Source organism: Ursus americanus, chromosome 25, assembly GCF_024610735.1.
Source record: "Ursus americanus isolate L20-20 chromosome 25, mUrsAme1.1.p, whole genome shotgun sequence".
Taxonomy (NCBI): domain Eukaryota; kingdom Metazoa; phylum Chordata; class Mammalia; order Carnivora; family Ursidae; genus Ursus; species Ursus americanus.
Genome location: NC_142151.1, coordinates 10,861,866 through 10,888,352, shown reverse-complemented (window position 1 = coordinate 10,888,352; position 26,487 = coordinate 10,861,866). Strand labels below are relative to the sequence as shown.

General features: G+C 35.3%; 1 protein-coding gene across 2 annotated transcripts; it reads left to right on the top strand.

Annotated features, from left to right (window-relative positions):
• Positions 1–509: 509 nt before the first annotated feature.
• On the top strand, positions 510–25,227 carry CLEC2B (C-type lectin domain family 2 member B). Of its 2 annotated transcripts, XM_045781358.2 has the most exons (6): positions 510–726; positions 6,968–7,057; positions 13,265–13,428; positions 16,919–17,022; positions 18,017–18,157; positions 24,830–25,227. In XM_045781358.2, exons 1-5 carry the CDS (start codon positions 657–659, stop codon positions 18,123–18,125), a joined length of 537 nt encoding a protein of 178 aa, XP_045637314.1. In that variant the 5' UTR covers positions 510–656; the 3' UTR covers positions 18,126–18,157; positions 24,830–25,227. The 2 variants fall into 2 exon arrangements, with proteins under 2 accessions (XP_045637314.1, XP_087711733.1); XM_087855607.1 differs by lacking the exon at positions 6,968–7,057.
• The last annotated feature ends 1,260 nt before the right edge of the window (positions 25,228–26,487 follow it).

Sequence of the window (26,487 nt, the reverse complement as noted above, 5' to 3'; positions counted from 1 at the left end):
TGATGATAATATTCTGATTACCTTTTAAGTTTATCTTCCTTTTTCTCTGTTTTCTGTCTGTGTAGGGGTGTGTGGGTATGCATGCAGCCATGATAGCATCTGAGAAAGAGAGAAAATTGTTTTTGTTCTTGTTTCAGTAGCCAGCTTGAAACATTGCTTTCTTATCTTTGATTTCATCACCTTTAAGATTGTCTTTCTAAACATATGATTGTTGTGTCAAGCACATGTCTAAAGATATGGCTTAAATCATGCCTTTTAATTAATTAATATTCTTATCTCCTATGGCCCCGGAAGGACACTAGTTATGTACTACTCTTGAAATAATCGAAAAAAGTCTCTTGAATTTTTTTTTTTGTTTGTTCAGTGGGGATCCTCTACCAAGAAAATAGGAATCTATGAGCTTGTTATTTTTTTACATTTTAGTGAACTTCCTCCTTCTTCAGCAAATGGTTTTTTTTTTTTTTCGTTTTACAGGAGGAAATTGTGTTTAGACAACAGTTTGACTCAATCAGACACGTTGTTACTTTCATTTTGAGATATACTGCTTAACATTGCTTTGTTTTTCTAAAGTAGAGTAACTCTGGTTTGGAGCTACTGTTAAAGAGACTAATATTTTTACATTCAATTTAAAACTTTGAAGAGAGGTTTTAGAAGGGATGACACAAAGCCCGCCAATAGCTACTAAGACTGATCACAGGAATCTAGGAACCGATGAAAACGAACAAGGTAAGGACATTTACAGTTGTTCAGAATTGAAGTTATTGATGGAAATTATGACATTATGTTAAAAACTTTCCAAAATATGGGATGGATTTTGTTGTTTTTTTCATCAAGTCAGAAAAATCCTTTTTTTGAGTTAACATCTCCATAAAATGAAAATTGTGACAATAAAATTCATATTTGTAATTGGCTATTTTGTCTTATAAATGGAGATAATCTTATCTTAACTGATAGTGGAGAGGGATTAACCACAGCTTAAAACTGTTCAAGATTTAATTTCATTTTTACTAAGCATTTAATAAAACCAATACTGGAGAGAATGTTAAATTTGATCATTCAAGTCCCAGAATGCAGACACAATATGAAAAATTTGGCCAATATTTCTAATGTCTTAGAAGATTGTTTGTGGACAGTGAGTGGAACCAAGATAAGCCAGACTTTTGGGGTGCTTAATAGCAGAAAGATTATCTCCCTATCCTCCTCTCATCTAAAGAATCACTAGTACACTGGTGTCCTTGAAGATGTCTCTGGCAACTTTAGGAAAGATAAGAAAAGAAAATGCACTTTAAAGCTAAAACTAGAAACTAGAAAACAACTTGGTAGCTTTGGAAGTACTAACTAGCAAGTTCAGAATATGCAAGATCCAAACTCTAAATCTAGCAGAAAAATCTTTCAAAGTTATTTCAACAGTCTTCATAATCAAATATGGTGAAGTCTAGTGGGTTTAAATGTTTGTTTAAATGTTTAAAACATTTGCCACTTAATTTCTTTTCAACCTACTAGTGCATGCAACAGTCAAAAGTTATTGTTGCTGCAGTTCATATTAGAATGCATAAATACTTATTCCTCATTTTTTTGACAACTTAATAATTCTGTATAAGGTTAGATCAAAGAGGGTTGGGGACAATGGGATCAAGTATTAGATGATAACATGAAAATATCAGAACCAAAAGTTTTAAGAATGCTTTCTAGCCACTCATAAAATCAATGTTAATTTCTATCCTAAAGATCAATCCACAAAATGTTTACATATTTTATGTATAAATGGTATATATTACATAAATATAGTCTGTAATTTGCTAAGTAAAATAATATTATGTATATGTATAATATTATACATAGCATATATAAATATATAATTTGAACTTATAAACACCATTGTAATAGTTAATTTAGTGCATGATATAATTTATTTTTTAATATTATATTTATTTTTAAATATTTCTTTTACATTATTCTTTCTGCTTATTAGTAATTTGTGATTTTTTTTTCTATAGCTGTCAGCTAGGAGAAAGTGTATTTTATTTAGTTTTAAATTCCTTGGTTACCTTGGATTTTTCCTCTAATCTCTCCTTAGAGATTATTGTCAATTTTAGTGTATGTGCTGCTGAATCAAGCAGGGAGGAGACCAGAGCCAGAAACGGAGAGAAATTGCTTGAGTCATCCTTTCTATGGGGAAAGTAATTGGAATCCTTAGCTGTTTAGATTACGATAGCGATGAGTTTAGAACTATTTTAGTCACATTATTAATTAAATAGGTTTTTACTGAGCTGCCCAGGGTTGTTATCTGTTTTTACATTCCTTTGTTGAGGGCTGAGCAACTTCTTTGAAATTCATCTCTCACTACTAAATTCATGGTGGGAAACCAACGTTGTCTGTTCTTTTTGTTTTTTGGATAATTTGTGCAGTGTACAGGTATTGATCATTGAGTATAACGATAAAGAGAAGGAACTTATAAAATGAAAGCTATTTATATTGAATGTAGAAAAGTAGATTTTAGGGCTCAGGACAGATCAGAGAGTGAACATGTAGCGTGCTTAAATATGTACATGCATATCTGAAATGCAGTAAATGTCCAATTCATTAGTGTCCTATATCAAACCAAACGTCATTCCAAGTCCCCATCCCGCTGAGCTGACGGGACCTTTAATCTTTGCTGTTTGGTGGTATTGAGAGTGTGGGGGAGGTTCTTCCGGGTTATATGACTTTTTCTAGCTTTATTGTGGCATCGAAGCATCAAAAGAGTCTTCAGTCATTTCTTTTCTCTGATTCTTTGTGAAAAGAGACAGCCCAACATCAATTAGCCTTTTGGTTCTACTCCCGCTATTCCTGTGCCACACTTAAAAGCCACACTGTTTCTTTGCCACATTGATGGCACATGCACCTTATTGAGTCTGGTGTTGTATGCATGCAGGATCTAGTATTCTCAGCTGCACCACAAAATTACATGATGTAATATCTTACCAACTTTGCCGTGGAAAGGACTCACTGTTTTTGTAATGCAAGTGAGCGTTTCTTATATCGTCAACAGGTACGTGCCCTTCTTCTTGATGGCTTCAGAGGCATTTCCTCTTTTTAAAACCCCTCCATGATTCTTAGAATCATCCCTTTAATAAGCTAGATTTTTTTTAAATGAAGTGTCATTGATTCCAAACAGTTTTGGGTTTTCTTTCAACAATCATCCTGGAGGAAAGGATTCCAAAGAACCTGACTACCTACTTAAAATAATAAATAGAAAAAAATACATTTAAAAAACTCCACTTAATATTGCAGTAAATAATCTTCACCTCCCCCTCCACACACAATAACTAAAATATGGAAAGATGGGAGAGCTTTAACACAAGAAAAAAAATAACATAAGCTTTCTTTTATTTAATTACTATTATGTGCCAGACCTTCTGAAAACAAAGCACATATATATTCTCTAATTAAAAAAAAAAGAGATAGGGGAGGGGCGCCTGAGTGGCTCAGTTGAATAAGTGTCACGTCCTCCCGTCATGATCTCAGGGTCCTGGAATAAGCATTTGTCAGGCTCCACTCAGCGAGGAGTCCGCTTGAGATTCTCTCTGTCTGCCTTCTCCCACCACTTGCATGCCCCCCCAAAATAATTAAAATTAAAAAATATAAAAAGAAAGAGATAGTGTTATTTAATGGATGAAGAGATGATAGGCTCAAAAGAGGTAAGAAATAAAATTATACGCTATAAAATTTTGATCAAGATTTTGAACCTGTAGTATTTATAACAATAATGCTCTTTTGTCCGCTCTGCCAATTCACGGACAAAAAGAATGCCCTAATGACACATTGACTTGACTGATGATATAGAAAAAGGAGAAAAGTACTTGTTTTCATGATACCTGATATTTGAAGAAAACTAATAGGGAATTAGAAAAATTAATAAGGAGATTCTTGAAAGGTGATTAAAACCCCATTAGAAAGAGCCTGGACTATAGTTTGAACCAAGGTATACACAGAACCAAAAGGCTGAAAAGACAGGTGTATGTTTTGTTTCTCCTCTTTATGACTTTTGCTGCATTGGAAGGAGGGCCATTTCTTTTACCTAGGAATACCCCTCCCATTTGTACTTCAGACTGCAAACCCTGTAGTCTGTGCAAAAATTCTTCTTAATTTAATTATCCCTCCCCTCTCTTGCCTGCATTGGCAATCTATCCCTTCCATATTAAATCATCCCCAAATGCATAAAAGAAACATTATATGTTATATGTTAAAAAAAACCTGTAATAACCACTCATCTCATTCTAACTACCTCTTTGCTTGCTCTCATACACATAGCACAAGTTCTCTGAGTCTACATGCTGATTTCACTTCCTTACTTCTAGCCAATATACCCTTATTCCGTGTGACTCTGAAACCACTCTGTCAAGGATACCAGTGGCCTCCAAGTGCTCCATTTAATTTTTCTACCTCCACTGCTACCACCCTTGTTTATGAGATCCCCATAATTCAATTGATTAGAACTATAGGTCCCTAAATAGTCTCTCCATTCAGTAGTCACAGGGAACTTTTAAAAGCATAAATTTGGCAGTGCATAAAAACAATTGAGTGGCTTCCATTATGATTTGAAGAAAGTCCAGTTCTTTCCCAGGGCCTTCAAAGCTTAGCATCATTTCGTTCCTAACTAGTCACTATTCCTGACTACTGACCTCATCAAACTTGCTCTACTTGTCCACATCCTTTTCAATTCTTTCCTGATTTAAGGCACTTGAACTTGCTGTTCTCTTTGCTTAAAATGCTTTATCTGGTTTATTTCACATAAATGGCCACTGCTCATATATGTTTTGGTTTTAATGTCACCTCCACAGAATTCCACCCCCCCCCAATATCTTTCCTGGTCATTTTCCCTTTATCAATCACCCTGCTTATTGCCTTCCAGCTCTTGTTGCGATCTGTAATTTTTAATTTTTTTCAGTTGACTGTGTCTTTTCCACCAAATGTAAATTCCAGGAGAACATGGATTATGTCTTTTTTTGTTTATTATTAGATTTATGAAAACTAGCACATAGTAGGCGATCAGTAAATATTTGTCAAAGAATGAACAATACTGGTTCACAAGGGAAGCACTGCAGTTCATGCTTATTATGTAGCTTTGAAATGCCAGATGGTCAGAAGAAATGCATGACTAATGACAGGACATTCCAGAAATTTGACAGAAACACATAGGTTAGACATAATTCCTAATTATATTTCTCACATAGTTGAAATAATAACAGTCTGGTGGCTCAGAAACAATGCTAGTTTTCTCTTTGCTATATTCCCTCTCCCTCCTTATGGTACTTTCTAAAAATCACTTTATTATGTATTTTTGTAAGTACCAATATTTCCATATGTTACCATGATATGTTGCTACCATACTTTCGGAAGAACATCTAATCAATATATGCCAATTTATTTATTTTTGAATTTTTTTTCTTAAGACGATAATTAGACAAGTATGCAAGACATTTAAAGTATAGTTCTAAATCTGGTTAAAACTAAAAAGGGTGGGACAGCCTAAATACCCATTAGAAGGGGACTTTTTTTATCAGTCATTAAAATTATAATGTGAAATTATTCTTTTACATGATGTATAAATTCAGCTGTTGCTCTAAATGAACAACCACCTTCAAATTTTAGTGGCTGTTGCTTGTGGTTCTAAGGTTTAGGGATAATGACAGATTCAATAGGAATGGCTCAAGTCTCCTCTGTTATGCTGGGCTCCAAAGCAGTGAGAGTAGGAATTACAAGGTCCCTTAAGGCTTGGGCTCTAAAGTTTCAGTGTCACTTCTACCACAGTCTGTTGGTTAAAGCAAAGCATAAGGCAATTCATATTCAAGTGATGGGAAATACAGTATATCTCTTGATGGGAGGAGGAACAGGATCATGTGTTAAAGGGGTGGTGGACACGGGGGGGGGCATGATTCATTGGGGGCCATTCTTAACAGTCAACCACACATGAGAAGAACAAATTGTTAACTGAAAACATTAGAATATAAAACAGTGGGTACATGATGATTGTACTCATTTACAATCATGCATATTTGTGGGGGAAGTAATATGTGTGAAAATAGGATTGAAGAGATATATGGATGGAAGGATGTTAACCCAAATGATAATGCTGGTTATGTTGAAGGAGTAGAAATTTAAATGTGTTTTAAATTTAATATCTTTCGTACATTCACAAAGGAAAAACGTTTATTCAACAAAAGAATAGCTCTTCACTAGGAAAAAGATAGGAATGATAAATGCCCTCAATAAGTTTACCATCTAACTTAAAATATCTCCTGTAACACATAAAATTTTATAATAAAGATGTTTATAATCACATAAAGTAACAAAAGTGTTTTATTTCAAAAAAAAAACTTACGTATCATTTTTTCCCCAAATGGACACTAATAAAAGAAAAACAACTCCTCATCAAAATTTTTTTCTGTTCTACTGACTTTGCAGATGAGAAAATACCAGGCCAGGAAAAAAAAAAAGTATCATGTTAATTCCTTTGCTCATTTGTAGCAAAAAGCTCAATTCCAAATCTTTGGATTGATTATTTATGAACTTTCAAATATGCTGTACTATCTATCCTTTAAAATAAAGTTTTCATTAGTTAGAAAGTAGATTTTCTTAGAAATATTCAAGGAATGTTAGGATGTGCTGATATTGTACCATAGAAGAATACTGAAGGCCTGGGAGTGGCTCCAGGTCTTAAGAAATTCTACCCTAAAGAATTATACATATTTGATTCCTTAGACTATGACAGTAAAATCAATGGTAACACTTAGATTGAATGTAAGGATGAACTGAGAAATTTCATAAAAAGCAGGGTTTTTTTTATATATATCAAACAGAAATAGTATGTTTGTTTTATCTCATGAAATATTGGAATAAATTGCCAAAAGAAGTTTGTTAGTTATGGTTATGAATGCAAATTTAGTCTTTCTTTTACCAGTTTCTAAATATAATTTTTTTTCAGGTATAAGGGACAAGTGTAAGATGACAACTCACACATTTATTTCAATTGCATTATCTTTAATTATTATTATTCTTCTAATTATTGTATTCGGTGAGTAAATTACATTTTTTCATTTCTTTACTTATTTTTTTTTTCTTTTCTAGGGCTTCCTATTGAATAATCATTTTCTTTTCTGCCTCAATCATGATTTTTTCTCATTATTCTCACTCTTTTTCCATTATTCATGATTTAATGAGTATCAATGAATGGATTATTATGAATTATATGACCTAAGTAAAGCATTGGGAGATGCAAAAATGGTTAAGACAAAATCATTCACCCTTATAATTTCACATTCCACCGGGAGATGCAAAAATGGTTAAGACAAAATCATTCACCCTTATAATTTCACATTCCACCGGGAGATGCAAAAATGGTTAAGACAAAATCATTCACCCTTATAATTTCACATTCCACCGAACATTCCCATACCAATGATTTCTGTTGCATAGGTTAGTTTTGCCCACCCATAAATAAGATCATACAATTGTTATGTGTTCTTTGCATTTTTTTCTTTGTTCCACATCATGTTTGTATGATTCTTCTATGTCACAACAGGTGGCAGAATTCATTGACTCATTGTTGAAGGGTGTTGGAAAAATTTTTATGCAAAGGGTCAGATAGTAAATAAATTTGGCTTTGTTAGCCATACAATCTGTGTTGCAAGTACTCCATTCTGCATTTGTAGTGAAAAAACAGCCATGCATGAATATAAACAATTGAGCTTGCTGTGTTTCACTAAAATTAACCATGGAAATTTGAATATTATATAATTTTTATGTGTTACAAAATATTACTCCTCTTTTAATTGTTTTGATTTTCTATTATTTATTATTGTGTCAATTATTTTTAAAATGTAAAAACGTTTTTAGCTTTGATTTTGGCCTCAGGTTGTAGTTTTCAGATCCTCACTGTAGAGTATTTCATGTTCTATATTAATTTATTAATCACTCTACTTTTGATGGACATTTGGATAGTCCCACATTTTGACTACCGCGAATTACGCTGCTTTGAACATCCTTATACTTTTAGACTTTTAGTGAATAGTGGGTATCGTTTGGGATATACTTATGAGAAGAATTATTAAATCATGGAATATGTATAGGTCAGCTTTAGTAAATAATTCCATAGATTGTATATAATCCAGCCAAAAGTTTATGATGTACTGGTTGTTTAACGTACTGGTCAACACTTTGCTGTCAGTTTTACCCATTTTTGCCATTCTGATGAGTGTATGTTAATACCTTATTGTGACTTTAATTGACATTTTCCTGATGACCAATACTATTAAGCTCCTTGTCGTATTTATAGCTCACTCAGTCATGGTATTTTGTGATGGGTATATTCAAATACTTGGTCCATATTTTTCTTGAGTTAGCTCTTTGTTTTTTGTTTGATTCATAGGCATTCTTTAATATAATCGATAAAAATGTTTTGTATTTCTATTGTAAATACCTTCTACCATGTAAATACAAGCATAGGAAAAATCTTTATGAAGCTTACGTTTATTTCCTGTATAACGTCTTTCAATGAAGGGAAGTTCTTAATTTTAGGTAGTTTTCATTTTTTAAATTTTTTTCTCTATTTTTACTATGTTTTACCTCCTGTTTAAGAAATTTACTGTACTCCACACGCATGAAGATGTTACTCTTGTTTCCATGACAACATTTATTATATTTTTATTAGTTTCACATCCAGAACTATAACGCTTTTGACATTGATTGTTATAAGTGTTTAGGTATAATGTCAAGTGTATTTTTCTTCATTCACACATTCTATCTGAAGCAATTTATTGAAAAGTCCAACTTTTCATTCCTGGTGTTGTGCATCCTGAATCTGGAAAAATGTACAATGACATGTATCCTTCATTGTCGTATCCTACAGAGCATCTTCACTGCCCCCAAAATCTTCTGTGCCCCATGTATTCACCTCTCCTCAAACTCCAACCACTGGAAATCACTAATCTTTTTACTGTCCCCATTGTTTTGACTTTTCAGGAATGTCATACAGTTGGAATCCTGTAGTATGTAGTCTTTTCAGACTGGCTTTTTTCACTTAGTAATATGTATCTAAGGATCCCCTGTGGCTTATGGTTTGAGAGGTTTTTATTTGTTTGTTTGTTTGTTTGTTTGTTTGCACTGAATAATATTCCATTTTCTGATGTACCACAGTTTATTTATCTATTCACTTACTGGAGAGCATCTTGGTTGCTTCCAAGTTTTGGCAATCATGAATAAAGCTGCATTAACAACCACGTGCAGGATTTTGTGTGGACAAAAGTTTTCAACTCCTTTGGGTAAATACCAAGGAGTGCAATTGCTGGATTATATGGTAAGAGTGTGTTTAGTTTAGTGAGAAACCTTCAAACTGTATTTCAAAGTGCCTGTACCATTTCACATTCCCACTGGCAATGAATGGAAGTTCCACATCCTCACCAGCATTTGGTATTGTCAGTGTCCCGGATTTTGGCCATTCTAATAGGTGTGTAGTATCCCATCTTGTTTACATTTGCATTTTCCTGAGCTCATTAAGGTTTGCTCCTATGAAATCTTCTAGAAATTTTTTAATTTTGTGTTTACATTTAGGTCTTTGTTATGTTTTGAGTTAATTTTTGTGAAGGATGTAAAGTCTGAGTTTAGATTCATTTTTTTGCATGTCCAGTTGTGGCTCCATTATATTGTCTTTGCTCCTTTGTCCAGGTTCAGGTGACTACATTTATGTGAGTCTATTGCTGATCTTTCTTCTCTATTACATTCATTTATTTGTCTATTCTTTCATCGATACTACACTGCCTTAGAGATTACTGTAGCTTTATAGCAAGTCTTGATGTTGGGTAGTATCAGTCCTCCAATTTTGATCTTCTCCCAAATTGAGTTGGCTATTCTGTACTTTTTCCTTCTCAAAATAAACCTTAGAATTAGTTTGTTGGTATTCATAAATAACCTGCCTAGATTTTAATTGGGATTTCATCAAATCTATAACTCAAGTAGGGAAAGAACTAATATGTTGACAATATTGTGTCTTCCTAATTATGAACATAGAATGTCTTTCTAAAAACTGTTTAGTTCGATTTTGTTCATCAGAGTTTTGTACTTATCTTCATATAATGTAGTATATATTTTATTAGATTTATACATAAGTATCCAATTTTGGAGGGTTCTAGTGTAAATCATTTTTTATTTTTAAATTCAAATTACATTTCTTTATTTCTGGCACATGAGAAAACAATTGACTTTTGCATGTTAACCTGTATCCTTAATTCTCTCTCTTTTTTTTTTTCATAGTTAACCTGGGTAGAAACTAGCTGATTTTATTGTTCCTCAAAGAACAAGCTTTTGATTTTGTTGATTTTCATTGATTTTTGCTGTAATTTTATTATTTCTTTTCCTCTGTTTACTTGGGTTTAGTTTTCTCTTCTTTTATTAGTTTTTTAAGATGAAAATTTAGATGATTGATTTTTAGATCATTTCCTTTTCTAAAGTATGCTTTCAATACTATATATTTTCCTATAACCATTCCTTTCACTGCATCCCACAAATTTTGATAAGATGTGTTTTTATTTCTCTTTCGTTCAAAACATTTTAAAATTTCTCTTGAGATTTTTTTTTTCCCATGTGCTATTTAGAGCTGTGTTGTTTTAGCTACGTGTTTGGGAAAATCTTTCAGCTATCTTTCTGTTATTGATTTCTGGTTTAATTCCATTGTGATCCGAAAGCAGACATCATATGATTTCCTTTCATCTAAATTTATTAATGTGTGTTTTATGATTATTATTAATTTAAATAACTTGTTAATCTTCATTGGGAAGTTTATGTAAGCATTCAGATTATCTGCAAATAGAAATGTTTTTATTTATTCTGTTGAAATCTTATACCTTTCAGTGTATTGTCTTGTTTTACTGGCTTGAACTTCCAGTACAAGGTTGAAGAGAATAGTTCAGGTTGCATCTTTATCTCATTCTTAAATCCATGAGAAAGTTTTTAAATATTTCTCCATTAGGAATGGTTACTTTTAAGGGCACTTGGCTAGTTCAGGTCATGATCTCAGGTCTTGAGACTGAGCCCCACATCGGGCCTCCACACTCAGTGTGGAGTCTGCTTCTCTCTCTCCCTCTGCCTCTCCCCCACTCCTGTTCTCACTCTCTCTCTCTCTGTATCTCTCTGTCTCAAATGAATAAATAAAACCTAAAAAAAAAAGAAAAAAGAAAAAGTTGTTAAATTGCATCAAAATAAAAAGCTTCCAAAATAAAAAGCTTCTGCACAGTGAAGAAAATAATCAACAAAACTGAAAGGCAAACTATGGAATGAGACAAGGTATTTTGCAAATGACATATTCATTTAAGAGTTAGTATCCAAAATATATAAAGAACTTAGAAATCTCAACACCCACAAAACAAATATAAATCAAAACTATAATGAGATATGCCCTCACACCTGTCAGAATGGCTAAAATCAAAAACACAAGAAACAACAGGTGTTGGTGAGGATGTGGAGAAAAAGGAATATTCATACATTGTTGGTGGGAATGCAAACTGATGCATCCACTTTGGAAAAGAGTATGGAGGTTCCTCAAAAATTTAAAAATAGAATTATGTTATGATCCAGCAATCACACTCCTGGGTATTTACCTAAAGAATATGAAAACATTAATTCAAAGGGGTACATGCACCCTTATGTTTCTGGCAGCATTATTTACAATAACCAAGATATGGAAGCAGACCACACGTCCATTGATAGATGAATGGATAAAAAAGATGTGATATATATACGCAATAGAATATAATTCAGCATGACAAAGAATGAAATCTTACCATTTGTAATTTGGTGGAAGGAGCTAGAGAGTATAATGATACGTGAAATAAGTCACTCAGAGAAAGACAAATACCATGATTTCACTCACATGTGGAATTTAAGAAACAAAACAAACAACCAAAGAGGAAAAAAGATAGAGACAAATCAAGAAACCAACTCTTAATTATAGAGAACAAACTGATGATTATCAGAGGCGAGGGTGGTGGGGGATGGGTTAAACAGGTGATGAGGATTATTAAGGCGTGCACTTGCGATAAGCACAGGGGGATGCATGGAACTGCTGAATCACTATATTGTACACCTCAAACTAATATAACGATGTATGTTAACTAACTGGAATTCAAATTTTTTAAAAAAGAAAAAGGTGTTAAAGATTTTACCTTCTATAGGTACTTGGCATCAGGTGACTGTAGGTGATAATTTGTTTTATCTTCGCATACTATAGATCACCAGCATCCCATTTATGACTGGTGTTTGAATCAATGCCTTTAAAGTGAATCATGTGGACAATCAATACCATATCTCATCTTTAAGGTTTTGTTCCTTTAGACCCACTTTTGGTACCCAAAACTGATTCATTCTGGGTGCCTTCAGGAAAATAGACACTGAAAACGTTACAAGAATAGGACTTTATTATGGGAATTAAGAATAACATGGCTGTGGAAAGAGCTGAAGAGTGATGGTCTGGAAAGCTGTGTGGCTGGAAGTGAAATAGTCACTAATGATTTGGACTTAAAGCACTAAGCAGTTTGGAGAACCTAGAGATTAAAGGAAAGTCTAAAAATACATCTAGCTGCCAAGACTACCATAGGCAAACTCATTAAAAGGCCTGTGAAGCTTCTATGCCCTAGGTCTCCAAGGATAAATTTTTCTGCTTTACTTTCACCTTCAAAATCTCATGTGGGTTCTTTTCAGTGGCTCAGAGCCATACAGTGATGGTGGTACCTAGTTGACAATAAGCAATCAAACACAAATATTGTTAATTATATATTGTTTTATTCTTTTCATCGTTTCCTTAGAAATTAAAACATGTGTCCTAGATTATAACATAATCTAGGACATAAACATAAATTAGTTTAACATAAATTAGTTTAACATAAATTAGTATTTTTATTACCACCCAAATAATGCTAGGATTTTGTTATATTTCACTTATCCAAAAGTGGTATAGGTGACTTAACACAAGTAAAATCACCCTGGTAGCCCTATGAAGGATGATGTATCACTGGGACTGGAGTTGAAAGGAATATCAGCATCTTGTTAAATCCTGAACTGCTGTCATTTAACCTAACATGAAATTTGTCTTTCAACTTGTTGCATGATAGATATGCAATTCTGGTCATGATCAAAATCTTACAACACAATCTTGTCTTTCCCCATTGATCTCAAAATACAGTGGCATATTATTTCATCTGGCCCTTAATATATGTGTTTGTCTCATTTCCAGTTTTAGCATTTAGGAGTACTCAGGATTCCTGCCCAGACGATTGGATTGGTTTCCGAAACAAATGCTATTATTTCTCTGAAGAAGAAGGGGATTGGAGTTCAAGCAGACACAACTGTGTCACTCAACGTGCTGACCTAACTGTGATTGACACTAAGAAAGAAATGGTAATGTGATACACAATTCTTATGCAATTTCTTAATTAGGGACATTGGAAATATTCAAATGGTATTATGATTCTTGAAATTTTTCACATGTCCCTCTATGCAGAGAATTTTTAGAACATGCCATGTGAGATATAGTTGAAAAACTTGGTGATGTTTGGTTTGAATTGTTTAAGACTTATATCAAGTAGTAGACTTGACAGCTATCTTTGTATTTTAATGAGTATGAATAGAAGAACTCGATAATATTTGGAATCCTTCTAGAAGTCAGTACTCCACAAGAACAACTGTTTCAGGAAGGATAGGATTCTCCAATCTACCCCCTTTGAGGAAACTTCCTCTGACTTCTCAGTCTTGCTTTGCTCTCTCTGAGGTCCCAGAGCAGCTTCCATCAGAGCACTCACTACCAGTAATAGAATAGGTATGTAACTGAAAGTCTTCTCAGACTGAAGCATGAACTTCCACTGAACAAACACTATGTTTTATTTGAAGTTGCTGGATTTAATATACCACAAAGACATGTACAAATTAAAAGCTTAAGATAAATATTGATTTACATGGCAAAAATCCTATGAGTAAAGGAAATTTCCTAGAACTTTAACAAAGAATTGTGAAACTACATACTTCTGCACTTGTGAAATCTGTTCTTTCCCTGAATTATTTATGTGATAAGCACACATTTTTACACCTGTTTAGTCTCTTTAAAAGTTAGGGCTCAAGATATGATTTCACTCATGTGTGGACTCTAAAAACACAAATGAATAAACAAACAAAAAGCAGAATCAGACCTAAAAATACAGAGAACAAACTGATCGTTGCCAGAGGGAAAGGGGTGGTGGGATGGGCAAAATGGGTGAAGGGGAGTGGGAGGTACAGACTGCCAGTTATGGAATGAATAAGTCATGGGAATAAAAGGCATAGCATAGGGAATATAGCCAATGATATTGTAATAGCCTTGTACAGTGACAGACGGTAGCTACACTTGTGATGAGTATACCATAATGCATAAATTTGTTGAAACACTATGTTTCTGAAACACCTGAAACTAATATAATATTGTACATCATCTATATTCAAATAAAAAAAAAACTAGGTAAAGGGTCTATATAAGAGGTATAATAACTTGAATAATTTGTAATTAAGAAGTGTTTAAAACATTAAGAAGCACAGCACAGCATTTAAAATTGTTAAAAGAGAATTCTCTTAATTCTGTGGTCAATAAATATATTTATGCAATCTGTGCAAAGATTGGTTCAAATTTAAATATATGTGAACCAGACGGGGCAATTTATAGATCAGTGCAAGAAAACTCAACTTTTTTGGTTGCAACAAAAGGCATAGAAATCCAAATAAAACAAAAAACTAGGTATGTTAAGAGTAGACACAGCAAATCAACAAGTAAGATGCAGGCTCAAATTAATAGGAAGGTCTTCTGTACGCAGTCAGTAGTGTCACTGCTGAATTTTGCAAGACTTTTGCAATGAACAGTCTGAGAAATTCTTATATTGTCCTTTACAGTTCCTCTTGGGGAAAAATGTCTAAATTAGCAACAAGATGGAAAAACAAAATGAATGCTAGAAAAATTTTTGAGAGGTAAAGAATTAAAGAGGCACAATATTTTAAAAATCTTCACTTATGGGAATCTTGTCAGCAAAAGCTGACAAAAATAGTGAATATCATAGAACACAAGGTCAAAACATACCAAAATAATTAGTTTTGAACTTAAGAGAAGTCATTAAACATATTGGTTAAGAATGACTGTACTCTTTGAATCAAGAAAAGAGACTTTGATCCTAAAATTTTCTGATATATTTTGAAGGTCATAGATGCTTATATTTACTACGTAACCTGGGCAAAATTTAAGTGACCAACAAAATGAGGTAAAGCTATCTGTGAAGGAGTGATAAAAATAATATATAGAAGAATTTTAAAGGGCTGTTTATTTAAAATGGCTTAATTAAAATATTTTATATGTTTACTTGAATTGCAAAATGTTTTCCTTAGTTAAAATGAGATATACCTTGTTTCATGAAATATTTTTCAAATTTATTTCCACTTCTGTAAGGTTATCTTGCACCTTTAACAAGAAGCCACATGGGTATTCTTTTAGTGAGCAAATAATAATTAACATTTTTCTTAGGACAGGCTTTAGGAAACTCACCTCCCTGTTCCCTGTCACTAAGTCCACAGCTACTGAAAGTCACCCAATTTTCCCAATTATCCAATAACATATATACTGCTGGTTGTCAATACATTTATCCTTTCTCACATTTTTTTCTGCCTTCAAGCGTGTTCTTTCCTAAGCCTACAATATGAATTGCCCTCTTCTTCTTTGTTCTCTGTATTTACTATAAAACATTCTACTCTTCCCTTCCAGATACACCTCTTAGAGCACATCCTATATGTAAGTGTCCTATAAAGATCCAGATACTTCTTTCTTGTAAACTAAAATTTCACTTTGTATTTATTACAGTCATATTCTTCTCCTCATCCAGGAGGATATTTTCTAATGCTATGTTTACATAAGTTTCTTCACTATAAATGAAACCTTATGAATCCAAGGACAGTGTTTGATTAATCTATTCTTTTATAAACCCAAAGCTTAGCTCAATGAGTTAAATATTTTTTTTCAAATACATTTATGAAATGCTGGAGAAAATGGTATATTAAAATGCCAAAGGTTATTATTAGTGTCACTGTTACAGACAGGACTGGACCATAGTGTTGTGAACTGTATCCCTTATATTTATCATAAAAGTGAAACATGGAGTGATACAATGCCAAGTTTGTGGTTTCCCAGATATTTAGTGGCTTAATAGACTCAATGACTTTCTGCATATAGATGTATGGTTAAAAATGCTCCAAGGCAGCAAGAAATTTCAACATTGAATGAATAAGGAGAAAAGGAGAAATATGAGGATAAAATTATATTTTCCCCTGAATGATCTCTTTAGAAATAGAAATTTGGGGCAGAAAAATAAAGTTTGAGAATTAAATTCTAAAGGAATTACATATATGAAGGTTGTGTGTGTGCGCCCACGCAATGCTTTGGGAGAGAATTTGAAGTAAAATATAACATTAAAATCAATATACTAGTATTTACTGGGAAGTGGAAAAACATAATAAATATCTGATAATGAGAAAGGCTGTGTAAGAAGTCAATTGCAAACTCTGGCTTTCCAGGACTTTACAGTATTAAAATCCTGGAGGAATGGATTTCCATATTGAATATTTGTCAGTTTGGAATCCAAAAGTGTCTTAAAGAAAACTTATCTCATGTCTTTGTTTACAAGGAAGAAAACTAAGGGTCAGAAGGTAAAATGCTTTTTCAGAATCCCATAGCTATTTTCTGGTGAAGCAGGAGTTGAAAATTTGTTGCCTTACTCCTCATAACCTAGGTTGTAGTAAAAAAAAAAAAAAAAAAAAAAAATATATATATATATATATATATATATATATATATATATATATATAATTTATTTTGTCTCTAAAGGAATTTCTTATACGACACAAATGCTCTTCTGATCACTGGATTGGGCTGGAGATGACAGAAAACCAACCAGGACGATGGGTAAATGGAACCATATTTAACAAATTGTGAGTTTCTTTCTTTGGGGGATTATTTAAATTCAGATAGCACAGCCTTCTCCAGAATCTTTGCATTAGCTGCATTTCTCTAGAGCCCAAGGTTTGTGTATGTGTTGGAAAAATGAGATAGGGAAAATTGTATCATGTTTTGAGATTAGTTCCAAGAATCAACCACGGAGGTTGGAATCAGGATAAAAGAGGGAAGATCTTAGTTGGTTATTTTGAAAATAAAGACTGGTGATTCATAAACACAGACCAAAAAGAAAAAATCCAAAATACATTTGCCTGATTTTAACCTATATTCTCCAATTTATATCCATTCTTCAAACTTCATGCTACCTGTTTGCTGACATCTTTTACAGTTCAAGTTAAACTTACTGTTCATTTTAACCTGATTTTATCTGGGCTTCATATCTTTCATTTTGCAATATTTACCGCACACATGATCCCCACCTGACTACCCTAAATAGGTGACTGCCAGCCACTTAGCCACTTGGTTTATATTAGAATTTCTCAATAGCAACACAACTGACATTTTGGGCTGAATAATTCTTTGTTGTGGGGAGGGGGTGCCATTTGTGCATTTTAGGATGTTAGCATCTCTGGCTTCTGCCTATTAGGCAGACCCCCACCTCACTTACGAGAACCCAAACTCTCTCCAGATGTTGCTAAGTGTCACTTGGTGTATGGTTGTGTTGGGAGATGGGGTGCGGAACAGAAAGCAAAATCGCCTTAAGAACTATTAGTTTATATAAACTGTTAGTTCCACTGATTACACATAACTATCTTAATGTCAGTTTAACAGGTATGAATTCTTGGAAGACAAACTCTTATGGTCTAATTTGGTACAGATATCTTCCCCTTAGCAAGAGAGGACTGTGCCACAGCACACTTTTTCAGGACTCTGGACAGATTTTTTTTTTTTTTTTAATGGGGTCATTGGGCAAGCAAGAAATCACTGGATTTTTTTTTTGGTACATGGTGTTTAATCCCTTTATTGTAGGTTTCCTCTGAGAGGAAATGGAAAATGTGCTTACCTCGATGATGTTGGTGCAGCAACAGCGAGATGCTACACAGAAAGAAAATGGATTTGCAGTAGGAAAATGCACTAACTTAATTTTTCTATCGTGGAATTGCAACATGGGTACCATGCTTTCTAATTCTTTTTTTCTTTCCCTCTGTATAAGTTAATTTTCAACACTTCAATGCTTTAATTTTCTAGCCTGATAATACATCTTGGTAATTGCTAAAATAATTTCCTTCAACTTATTTTTCTACTTTTCAAGTGGCCTGGAACTTTGCTTTTCTTTTCTCTCTTTTTTTTTTAATTTTTTTATTATATTATGTTAGTCACCGTACAGTACATCCCTGGTTTCTGATGATTCATTAGTTTCGTATAACACCCAATGCACCATGCAATACGTGCCCTCCTTACTACCCATCACCAGTCTATCTAATTCCCCCCCCCTCCGAAGCCCTCAGTTTGTTTCTCAGAGTCCATAGTCTCTCATGCTTCATTCCCCCTTCTGATTACCCCCCCTTTTCTTTATCCCTTTCTTCCCCTACCAATCTTCCTAGTTCTTATGTTCCATAAATGAGAGAAATCATATGATAATTGTCTTTCTCTGCTTGACTTATTTCACTTAGCATTATCTCCTCCAGTGCTGTCCATGTTGCAGCAAATGTTGAGAATTCGTTCTTTCTGATAGCTGAGTAATATTCCATTGTATATATGGACCACAGCTTCTTAATCCACTCATCTGTTGAAGGGCATCTCGGCTCCTTCCACGATTTAGCTATTGTGGACAAGGCTGCTATGAATATTGGGGTGCATATGGCCCTTCTCTTCACTAGGTCTGTCTTTTGGGGGTAAATACCCAGTATTGCAATGGCTGGGTTATAGGGTAGCTCAATTTTTAAATTTTTAAGGGACCTCCACACTGTTTTCCAGAGTGGCTGTACCAACTCGCATTCCCAGCAACAATGTAGGAGGGATCCCCTTTCTCCACATCCTCTCCAGCAATTGTTGTTTCCTGCCTTGTCCATTTTTGCCATTCTAACTGGCGTAAGGTGTATCTTAATGTGGTTTTGATTTGAATTTCCCTGATGGCTAATGATTTTGAACATTTTTTCATGTGTCTGTTAGCCATTTGTATGTCATCATTGGAAAATGTCTGTTCATATCTTCTGCCCATTTTATGATTTGTTTGTTTCTTGTGTATTGAGTTTGACAAGTTCTTTGTAGATCTTGGATACCAGTCTTTTATCTGTAGTGTCATTTGCAAATATATTCTCCCATTCCGTGGGCTGCCTCTTAGTTTTTTTGACTATTTCCTTGGCTGTGCAGAAGCTTTTTATCTTGATGAAGTCCCACAAGTTCATTTTATCTTCTGTTTCTCTTGCCTTTGGGGATGTGTCATGAAAAAGTTTGCTTTGGCCAATGTTGTAGAGGTAGTTGCCTATGTTCTCTAGAATTTTGATGGATTCCTGTCTCACATCGAGGTCTTTCTTCCATTTGGAGTTTACCTTTGTGTATGGTGTGAGAGAGTGGTCAAGTTTCATTCTTTTGCATGTAGCTGTCCAATTTTCCCAGCACCATTTATTGAAGAGACTGTCTTTTTTCCACTGGATGTTTTTTCCTGCTTTATCAAATATTACTTGCCCAAAGAGCCGAGGGTCCATTTCTGGGTTCTCTATTCTGTTCCATTGGTCTATGTGTCTGTTTTTGTGCCAGTACCATGCTGTCTTTGTGATCACAGCTTTGTAGTACAGCTCGAAATCTGGCATTGTGATGCCCCCAGCTTTGTTTTTCCTTTTCAACAGTTCCTTGGAGATTCGGGGCCTTTTCTGGTTCCATACAAATTTAAGGACTATTTGTTCCAGTTCTTTGAAAAATGTCATCGGTATTTTGATCGGGATAGCATTGAAAGTGTAGATTGCTCTGGGTAGCATGGACATTTTAAGTATGTTAATTCTTCTGATCCATTAGTATGGAATATTCTTCCATCTTTTTGTGTCTTCCTCAATGTATTTCAAGAGTGATTTATAGTTTCTAGAATATAGGTCCTTTACATCTCTGGTTAAATTAATACCTAGGTAATGTATGGTTTTTGGTGCTATTGTAAATGGGATGGATTCCCTAATTTCTCTTTCTTCAGTCTCATTATTCATGTATAGAAATGCAACTGATTTCTGAGCATTGATTTTGTATCCCGCCACATTACTGAATTGCTCTATAACTTCTAATAGTTTGGGAGTGGCTTCTTTTGGGTTTTCCATATAGAGTATCATGTCATCTGCAAAGAGAGACATTTTGACTTCTTCTCTTCCGATTTGGATACCTTTCATCACTTTTTGTTGTCTGATTGCTGTTGCAAGGACTTCTAGTACTATGTTGAATAATAGTGGCTAGAGTGGGCATCCTTGTCGTGTTCCTGATTTTAAGGGAAAGGCTTCCAGCTTTTCCCCATTGAGAATGATATTTGCTGTAGGCTTTTCATAGATGGTTTTTATGAGATTGAGGAATGTACCCTCTATCCCTACACTCTGAAGGATTTTAATCAGGAAAGGATACTGTATTTTGTCAAATGCTTTTTCTGCATCTATTGAGAGAATCATATGATTTCTGAATTTTTCTTTCCTGATAAAATCTAAGACCCCAATCGATTTGCGAATGTTGAACCACCGTTGCATCCCAAGGATGAAGCCCACTTGGTCATGATGGATAATCCTTTTAATGTACTGTTGGATTCTATTAGCAAGTATCTTGTTGAGGATTTTGGCATCCATATTCATTAGGGAAATCGGTCTGTAATTCTCCTTTTTGATGGGGTCTTTGCCTGGTTTGGGGATCAAGGTAATATTGGCCTCATAGAATGAGTTTGGTAGCTTTCCTTCTATTTCTATTTTTTGAAATAGCTTTAGGAGAATAAGTATTATTTCTTCTTTGAATGTTTGGTAGAATTCCCCAGAAAAACTATTCGGGCCTGGAGTTTTGTTATTTGGAAGGTTGTTTATCACTGACTCAATCTCTTCATAATTAATTGGCCTGTTTAAAAAATCAATTTCTTCCTGTTTCAGTCTTGGTAGTTTATAGGTTTCCAGGAAGGCCTCCATTTCTTCCAGATTGCTTAATTTATTGGCATAAAGCTGTTGATAAAAGCTTCTAATAATCCTTCCAATTTCATTGGTGTTGGTTGTGACCCCTCCTTTTTCATTCATAATTTTATTAATTTGGGTCCTTTCTCTATTCTTTTGGATAAATCTTGCCAGTGGTCTGTCAATTTTATTGATTCTCTCCAAGAACCAGCTTCTAGTCCTGTTGATCTGCTCTACTGTACTCCTGGTTTCTAATTCATTGATTTCTGCTCTAATCTTGGTCAACTGCTTCCTCGTGAATGGATTAGGCCTGTCCCTCTGTTGCTGTTCCAGCTTCTTGAGGTGAGAATATAAAAACTGCATTTTAGATTTTTCTATTCTGTTGAGTGAGGCTTGGATGGCTATGTATTTCCCCCTTAGGACTGCCTTTGCAGTATCCCATAGGTTTTGGAGTGTTGTGTTTTCATTCTCGTTTGTCTCCATAAATTGTTTAAATTGATTTTTGATTTCCTGGTTTATCGAGTCATTCCTGTGCAGGAAGGTTCTTAGTCTCCAAGTGTTTGAGTTTCTTCCAAATTTTTCCTTGTGGTTGAGTTCCAATTTCAAAGTGTTGTGGTCTGAGAATATGCAGGGAATAATTTCAGTCTTTTGGTATCGGTTGAGACCTGTTTTGTGTCCCAGAACATGGTCTATTCTTGAAAATGTTCCATGGGCATTAGAATAGAATGAGTATTCTTTGGTTCTGGGATGTAGTGTTCTATATATATCTATGAGGTCCAACTCATCGAGTACGGCATTCAAAGCCTTTGATTCTTTGCTTAGTTTTTGCCAGGGTGTTCTATTTCTGAGAGTGGAGTGTTGAGGTCCCCTGCTATTAATGTATTTTTATCTATATGTCTCTTTATTCTGGTTAAGAGTTGGCTTGTGTATCTTGCTGCTCCCCTGTTGGGACCATAGATATTTATAATTGTCATATCCACCTGTTGGATACATCCTTTAAGAATAATATAGTGCCCTTCTGCATCTCTAACTATAGTCTTTAGTTTAAAATCCAATCTGTCTGATATGAGAATTGCTACCCCAGCTTTCTTTTGAGGTCCATTGGCGTGAAACATGGTATTCCATCCCTTTACTTTCAGTCTGAATGTATCTTTAGGTTCAAAATGAGTCTCTGATAGACAGCAAATGGATGGGGCATGTCTTTTTATCCAATCTGCAACCCTGTGGTGTTTTATGGAAGCATTTAGGCCGTTTACATTGAGACTAATTATTGAGAGATATTATTTTAATGATGCCATGTTGCCAGTAAAGTCTTTGTTTCTATAGATTGTGACTTTCTGTTCTGTATCACTCTTGGGGCCTTTTTACTTTTATAGAACCCCCCTTAATATCTCCTGTAGGGCTGGTTTCGTGGTTACAAAATTGGTCAATGACTGGCATTTCTGGAAGGTCTTTATCTCTCCATCAATTCTGAATGACAGCCTTGCTGGATAAAGGATCCTTGGCTGCATGTTTTTCTCTGAAAGAGCTTTAAATATGCTCCCCCAACCCTTTCTCTCATTCCAGGTCTGTGTAGACAGGTCTGATGTAATTCTGATGCCTTTGCCTTGGTACATGAGAAATTTCTTTGCCCTGGCCACTTTCAATACTGTATCCTTGGATCTAATATTTGCGAATTGCACTGTGACATGACATGGCGTATGTTTGTCGTGTTGAGCTTGGGAGGGGTCCTCTCTGCCTCTTGGACATGAATGCTTGTTTCCTTTGCTAGATTAGGGAAGTTTTCAGCTACAATTTGTTCAAATAGCTCTTCTAGACCTCTGTTTTTCTCCACCCCCTAGGGGATGCCAATGATTCTGACTTTGGAACGTTTCATTGAGTCAGTAATCTCCCGTAACCTACATTCCTGAGCGTGGATTTTTTTGAGTCCAGATTCTATTTTAGCTTTTTCTTCTACTAACCCATCCTCCAATTCGCTGATATGTTCTTCTGCCTCATTCACCCTGGCCATCAGAGCCTCTAGTTTTGACTGCATTTGGCTCATAGAATTTTTTATTTCTGCCAGATTCGCTCTCATTTCTGCCCTTAGAGATTCTATATTCTCATTAACATTTTCGTTAATACTTTTTTCAAGTCTACACATCATCTTGACCATTGTTACTCTGAATTCCATTTCTGATAATTTGGTTATATCCATATCCATTAGTTCTGCGGCAGAGGCCACAGACTCATTGTCTTTTCTTTGCTGGGGGGGATTTCTCCTTCTCGTCATTCTGATGAGGAGGGGGTGCGGGGTTGTCCAGAGTCCAAATTATTGACCAGGACCCAGGCCGTGCCCCTTGTTTTATAGGGATCTTAGGGATGTGGGCTTCTTGATTTTTCAGCCTGCCTTCTGGGGGAGGGGCCTGCCGCGCCGATACTCAGGCAGCCCTGTTTGGGTAGAGTCTCGGCGTCCCCTGCGAGGGGGGATGGGGATGGGCACTCTCTGAGCCGGTATTTCCAGACTTTTGTTCTCTGGCGGCTTTCCCTGGCGGTTTGCTGTGCCTCTTCTGAGAGTCAGAGCAGCAGTGGCCGATTCTCAGCCTCTGTCACAGAACAGAGGGATCATGGACCATTCTGCACTGATATTCTGGCCACTTTAACTCTGTTACTGTTGGTGCTGCTCAACCCTGCAGCGATGTGCGCCCCACACCCGGCGTCCCAACCCTCACTTCCAGGGCCGGCGCGTCTCTGTCCTTTGTGTTTCTAACTCCGCCAGCCGCCCTGCGCCCGCTCCCGGATCTCCCGGTCTCAGTCTGGATCCAGTGAGCGCACCAGGATTCCGGGGTTCCGCGAGATGCCTGGTGGCGCGCGCACCCGGCTCACGGGCTCAGTCTGCTGTTTTGCGGGTGCCGACCGCGAGCCCGCCCGCTCCCCCGTGCAAGTGGCTACCGCTTCCCGGCGCCCGAACGCGGCGGCTCCCTCCCCCTTCCGTTTATCTTCCGATATCTGTGCACAGTTTCATGGCTCCCCGCTTCGTACCTCAATACTCAGCGCTGGAGATGTTCATTTGTAGAGATCCAGATGCGTCTTCCTGCGTCTCAGGCTGGTTCCGTGGTTGTTTAGGCTGGTCTGTTACCTATCCAGCTCGACTCGGGGACCGGCTGAAAAAGGGGTCCCCTACTGCTCCGCCATCTTAACTCCCTCTGGATCTTTGCTTTTCTTTATCGATTTTAGAAGACCCCTGTAATTAATATCACAGGATCTATAGATGAATTTGGAGAGTGTTGTATTTATAATATTATTTATTTGTTTATAATACATATCTTGTATTGGCGTTTGTCTTCTTGTATGATTTATAGTTTTTCTAACCCATCGCTGCATGTTATTTATTATATATGTCCCTATTAAATGTATCTGATGTTTATGCTACTGCAATTATGTAATTTTATTCTTTTTTAAAATAGTTACTTTTATATATGGAAATGTAATTGTTTGTGTTATCCTTCTCCTGTTCAACATACATTCTGAAAACTCATAATTTCTAATAATTTGTGGGTTCTTTTAAATATTGTAAAACATAGCATCTAATAATAAGTTTTATTTTTCCTATAACTATTACTTAATTTTTGTCTAATTAAAATGTGTAGAACTGCCAAGACAATATTGGCAGTGAACATTCTTAATTTGTTTCACATTTTAAAGAAAATGTTTCTAACATTTCTTTCTTTTTTTTAAGATTTTATTTATTTATTTGAGAGAGAGACTGAGAGAGCACAACCTGGAAAGAGGGAGGAGCAGACTCCCTATGAAACAGGGAGCCTGACACGGAGCTGAATCCCATAACCCTGGGATTATGACCTGAGCCAAAGGCAGACGCCCAAACAACTGAGCCACTCAGGAGCCCCACTTCTAACATTTCAATATTATCAGTGTTTTATTTCATTTTTATGCACTTTTTTAAAGTTAAGGCAATTCTTTTCTATTTCTGTTTCCTAAAAAAAATTTTTTTGTCAATAGAAAGGCACTTTGAATTTTCTAATGTATTTTTGTTTCCTTCATCTATTTTGATGTTCTTCCTTCATCTTGCAATGTGGTTAATGACACAAGTTTTCTTTTTTTTTTTTAAGATTTTATTTTTATTTATTCGACAGAGATAGAGACAGCCAGTGAGAGAGGGAACACAAGCAGGGGGAGTGGGAGAGGAAGAAGCAGGCTCATAGTAGAGGAGCCTGACGTGGGCCTCGATCCCGTAACGCCAGGATCACGCCCTGAGCCGAAGGCAGACGCTTAACCGCTGTGCCACCCAGGTGCCCCAATGACACAAGTTTTGTAATATTAAATAACTACTTTGAATTCCTAGATAAAATTCAACTTGGTCATGATGTTATATCAATTTATTCTAAATTGATTTATTCTGATATTTGTTTTTTAATATTCCTATGCTTAAATTCATGAACTGATGGCCCTAAAAGTTTGTCTGAGGGGATTATTGAGATTATTGTTTCAACAATTCAAAGAAGACATGGTTGGAAGATGTGTTGTTTTACATGTATGGTACAAAATTGTGAATGGTAAATTTAATATGTCTAAAAAATTAATTATTGTTCATATTCTGTGCATATTTCAAATTAGATTTACATTTGTGGTCACCAATGCACCCAGCAGCAACCTTTGAGAGTCACGGGAAAATAATTTTTATGAAGAGTATGATATAATGTTGTAATCAGAATGAAGTAAATGGTGCTAGGTAATTGCAAACTCAAGAAGATCCATGTTGTTTCAATAAAAACAAATTTCTAAGAGCCATGATATTGTGAGTAATAACAGCGTTGCTACCTTTTTCTTTTTCTTTTTTTAAGATTTTTTTTTTTTTGAAAGAGAGAGAAAGCATGAATGAATGAGGGAGGGGCAGAGGGTGAGGGAGAAGTAAATTCCCCGCTGAGCAGGGAGCCAGATGTGGAGCTCTATCCCATGACCCTGGGATCATGACCTGAGTTGAAGGCAGACGCTTAACTAACTGAGACACCCAGGTGCCCCTCCGTTTTTTTTTTTTTGTTTTGTTTTGTTTTTTAAGATTTTTTTTCCATTGCTACCTTTTTCTCATGAGAAATGAAACTAGCCAGGAAAGGTACACTTACCAATAAAGAAGGCAGAGATGGTCCTTGGACCTGAGGAGGAAGAAGTGATGTTTGGACAGTATGAAAAACCTGCTTGCACACTCACTGGACAATAAGCAAATTCATAATCAATCTCTTCTATCTACTATTCTGAATATTTATAGATAAATCATAACACCGCTCATGGGCTCATGAATTTTGTAATACATTTTAATCAAATTGTTTGTTTAAACAGAAGTTCTGCACACACAAAAAAAGTTTCCCAGGATCTGTCAGA

Coding starts and splice junctions, on each gene's coding strand:
- CLEC2B (XM_045781358.2), top strand. CDS start 657: ATGACACAAAGCCCGCCAATAGCTACTAAGACTGATCACAGGAATCTA. Junction 13,429..16,918: donor TTGACACTAAGAAAGAAATG/GTAATGTGATAC, acceptor TTGTCTCTAAAG/GAATTTCTTATACGACACAA. Junction 17,023..18,016: donor GGAACCATATTTAACAAATT/GTGAGTTTCTTT, acceptor CCTTTATTGTAG/GTTTCCTCTGAGAGGAAATG.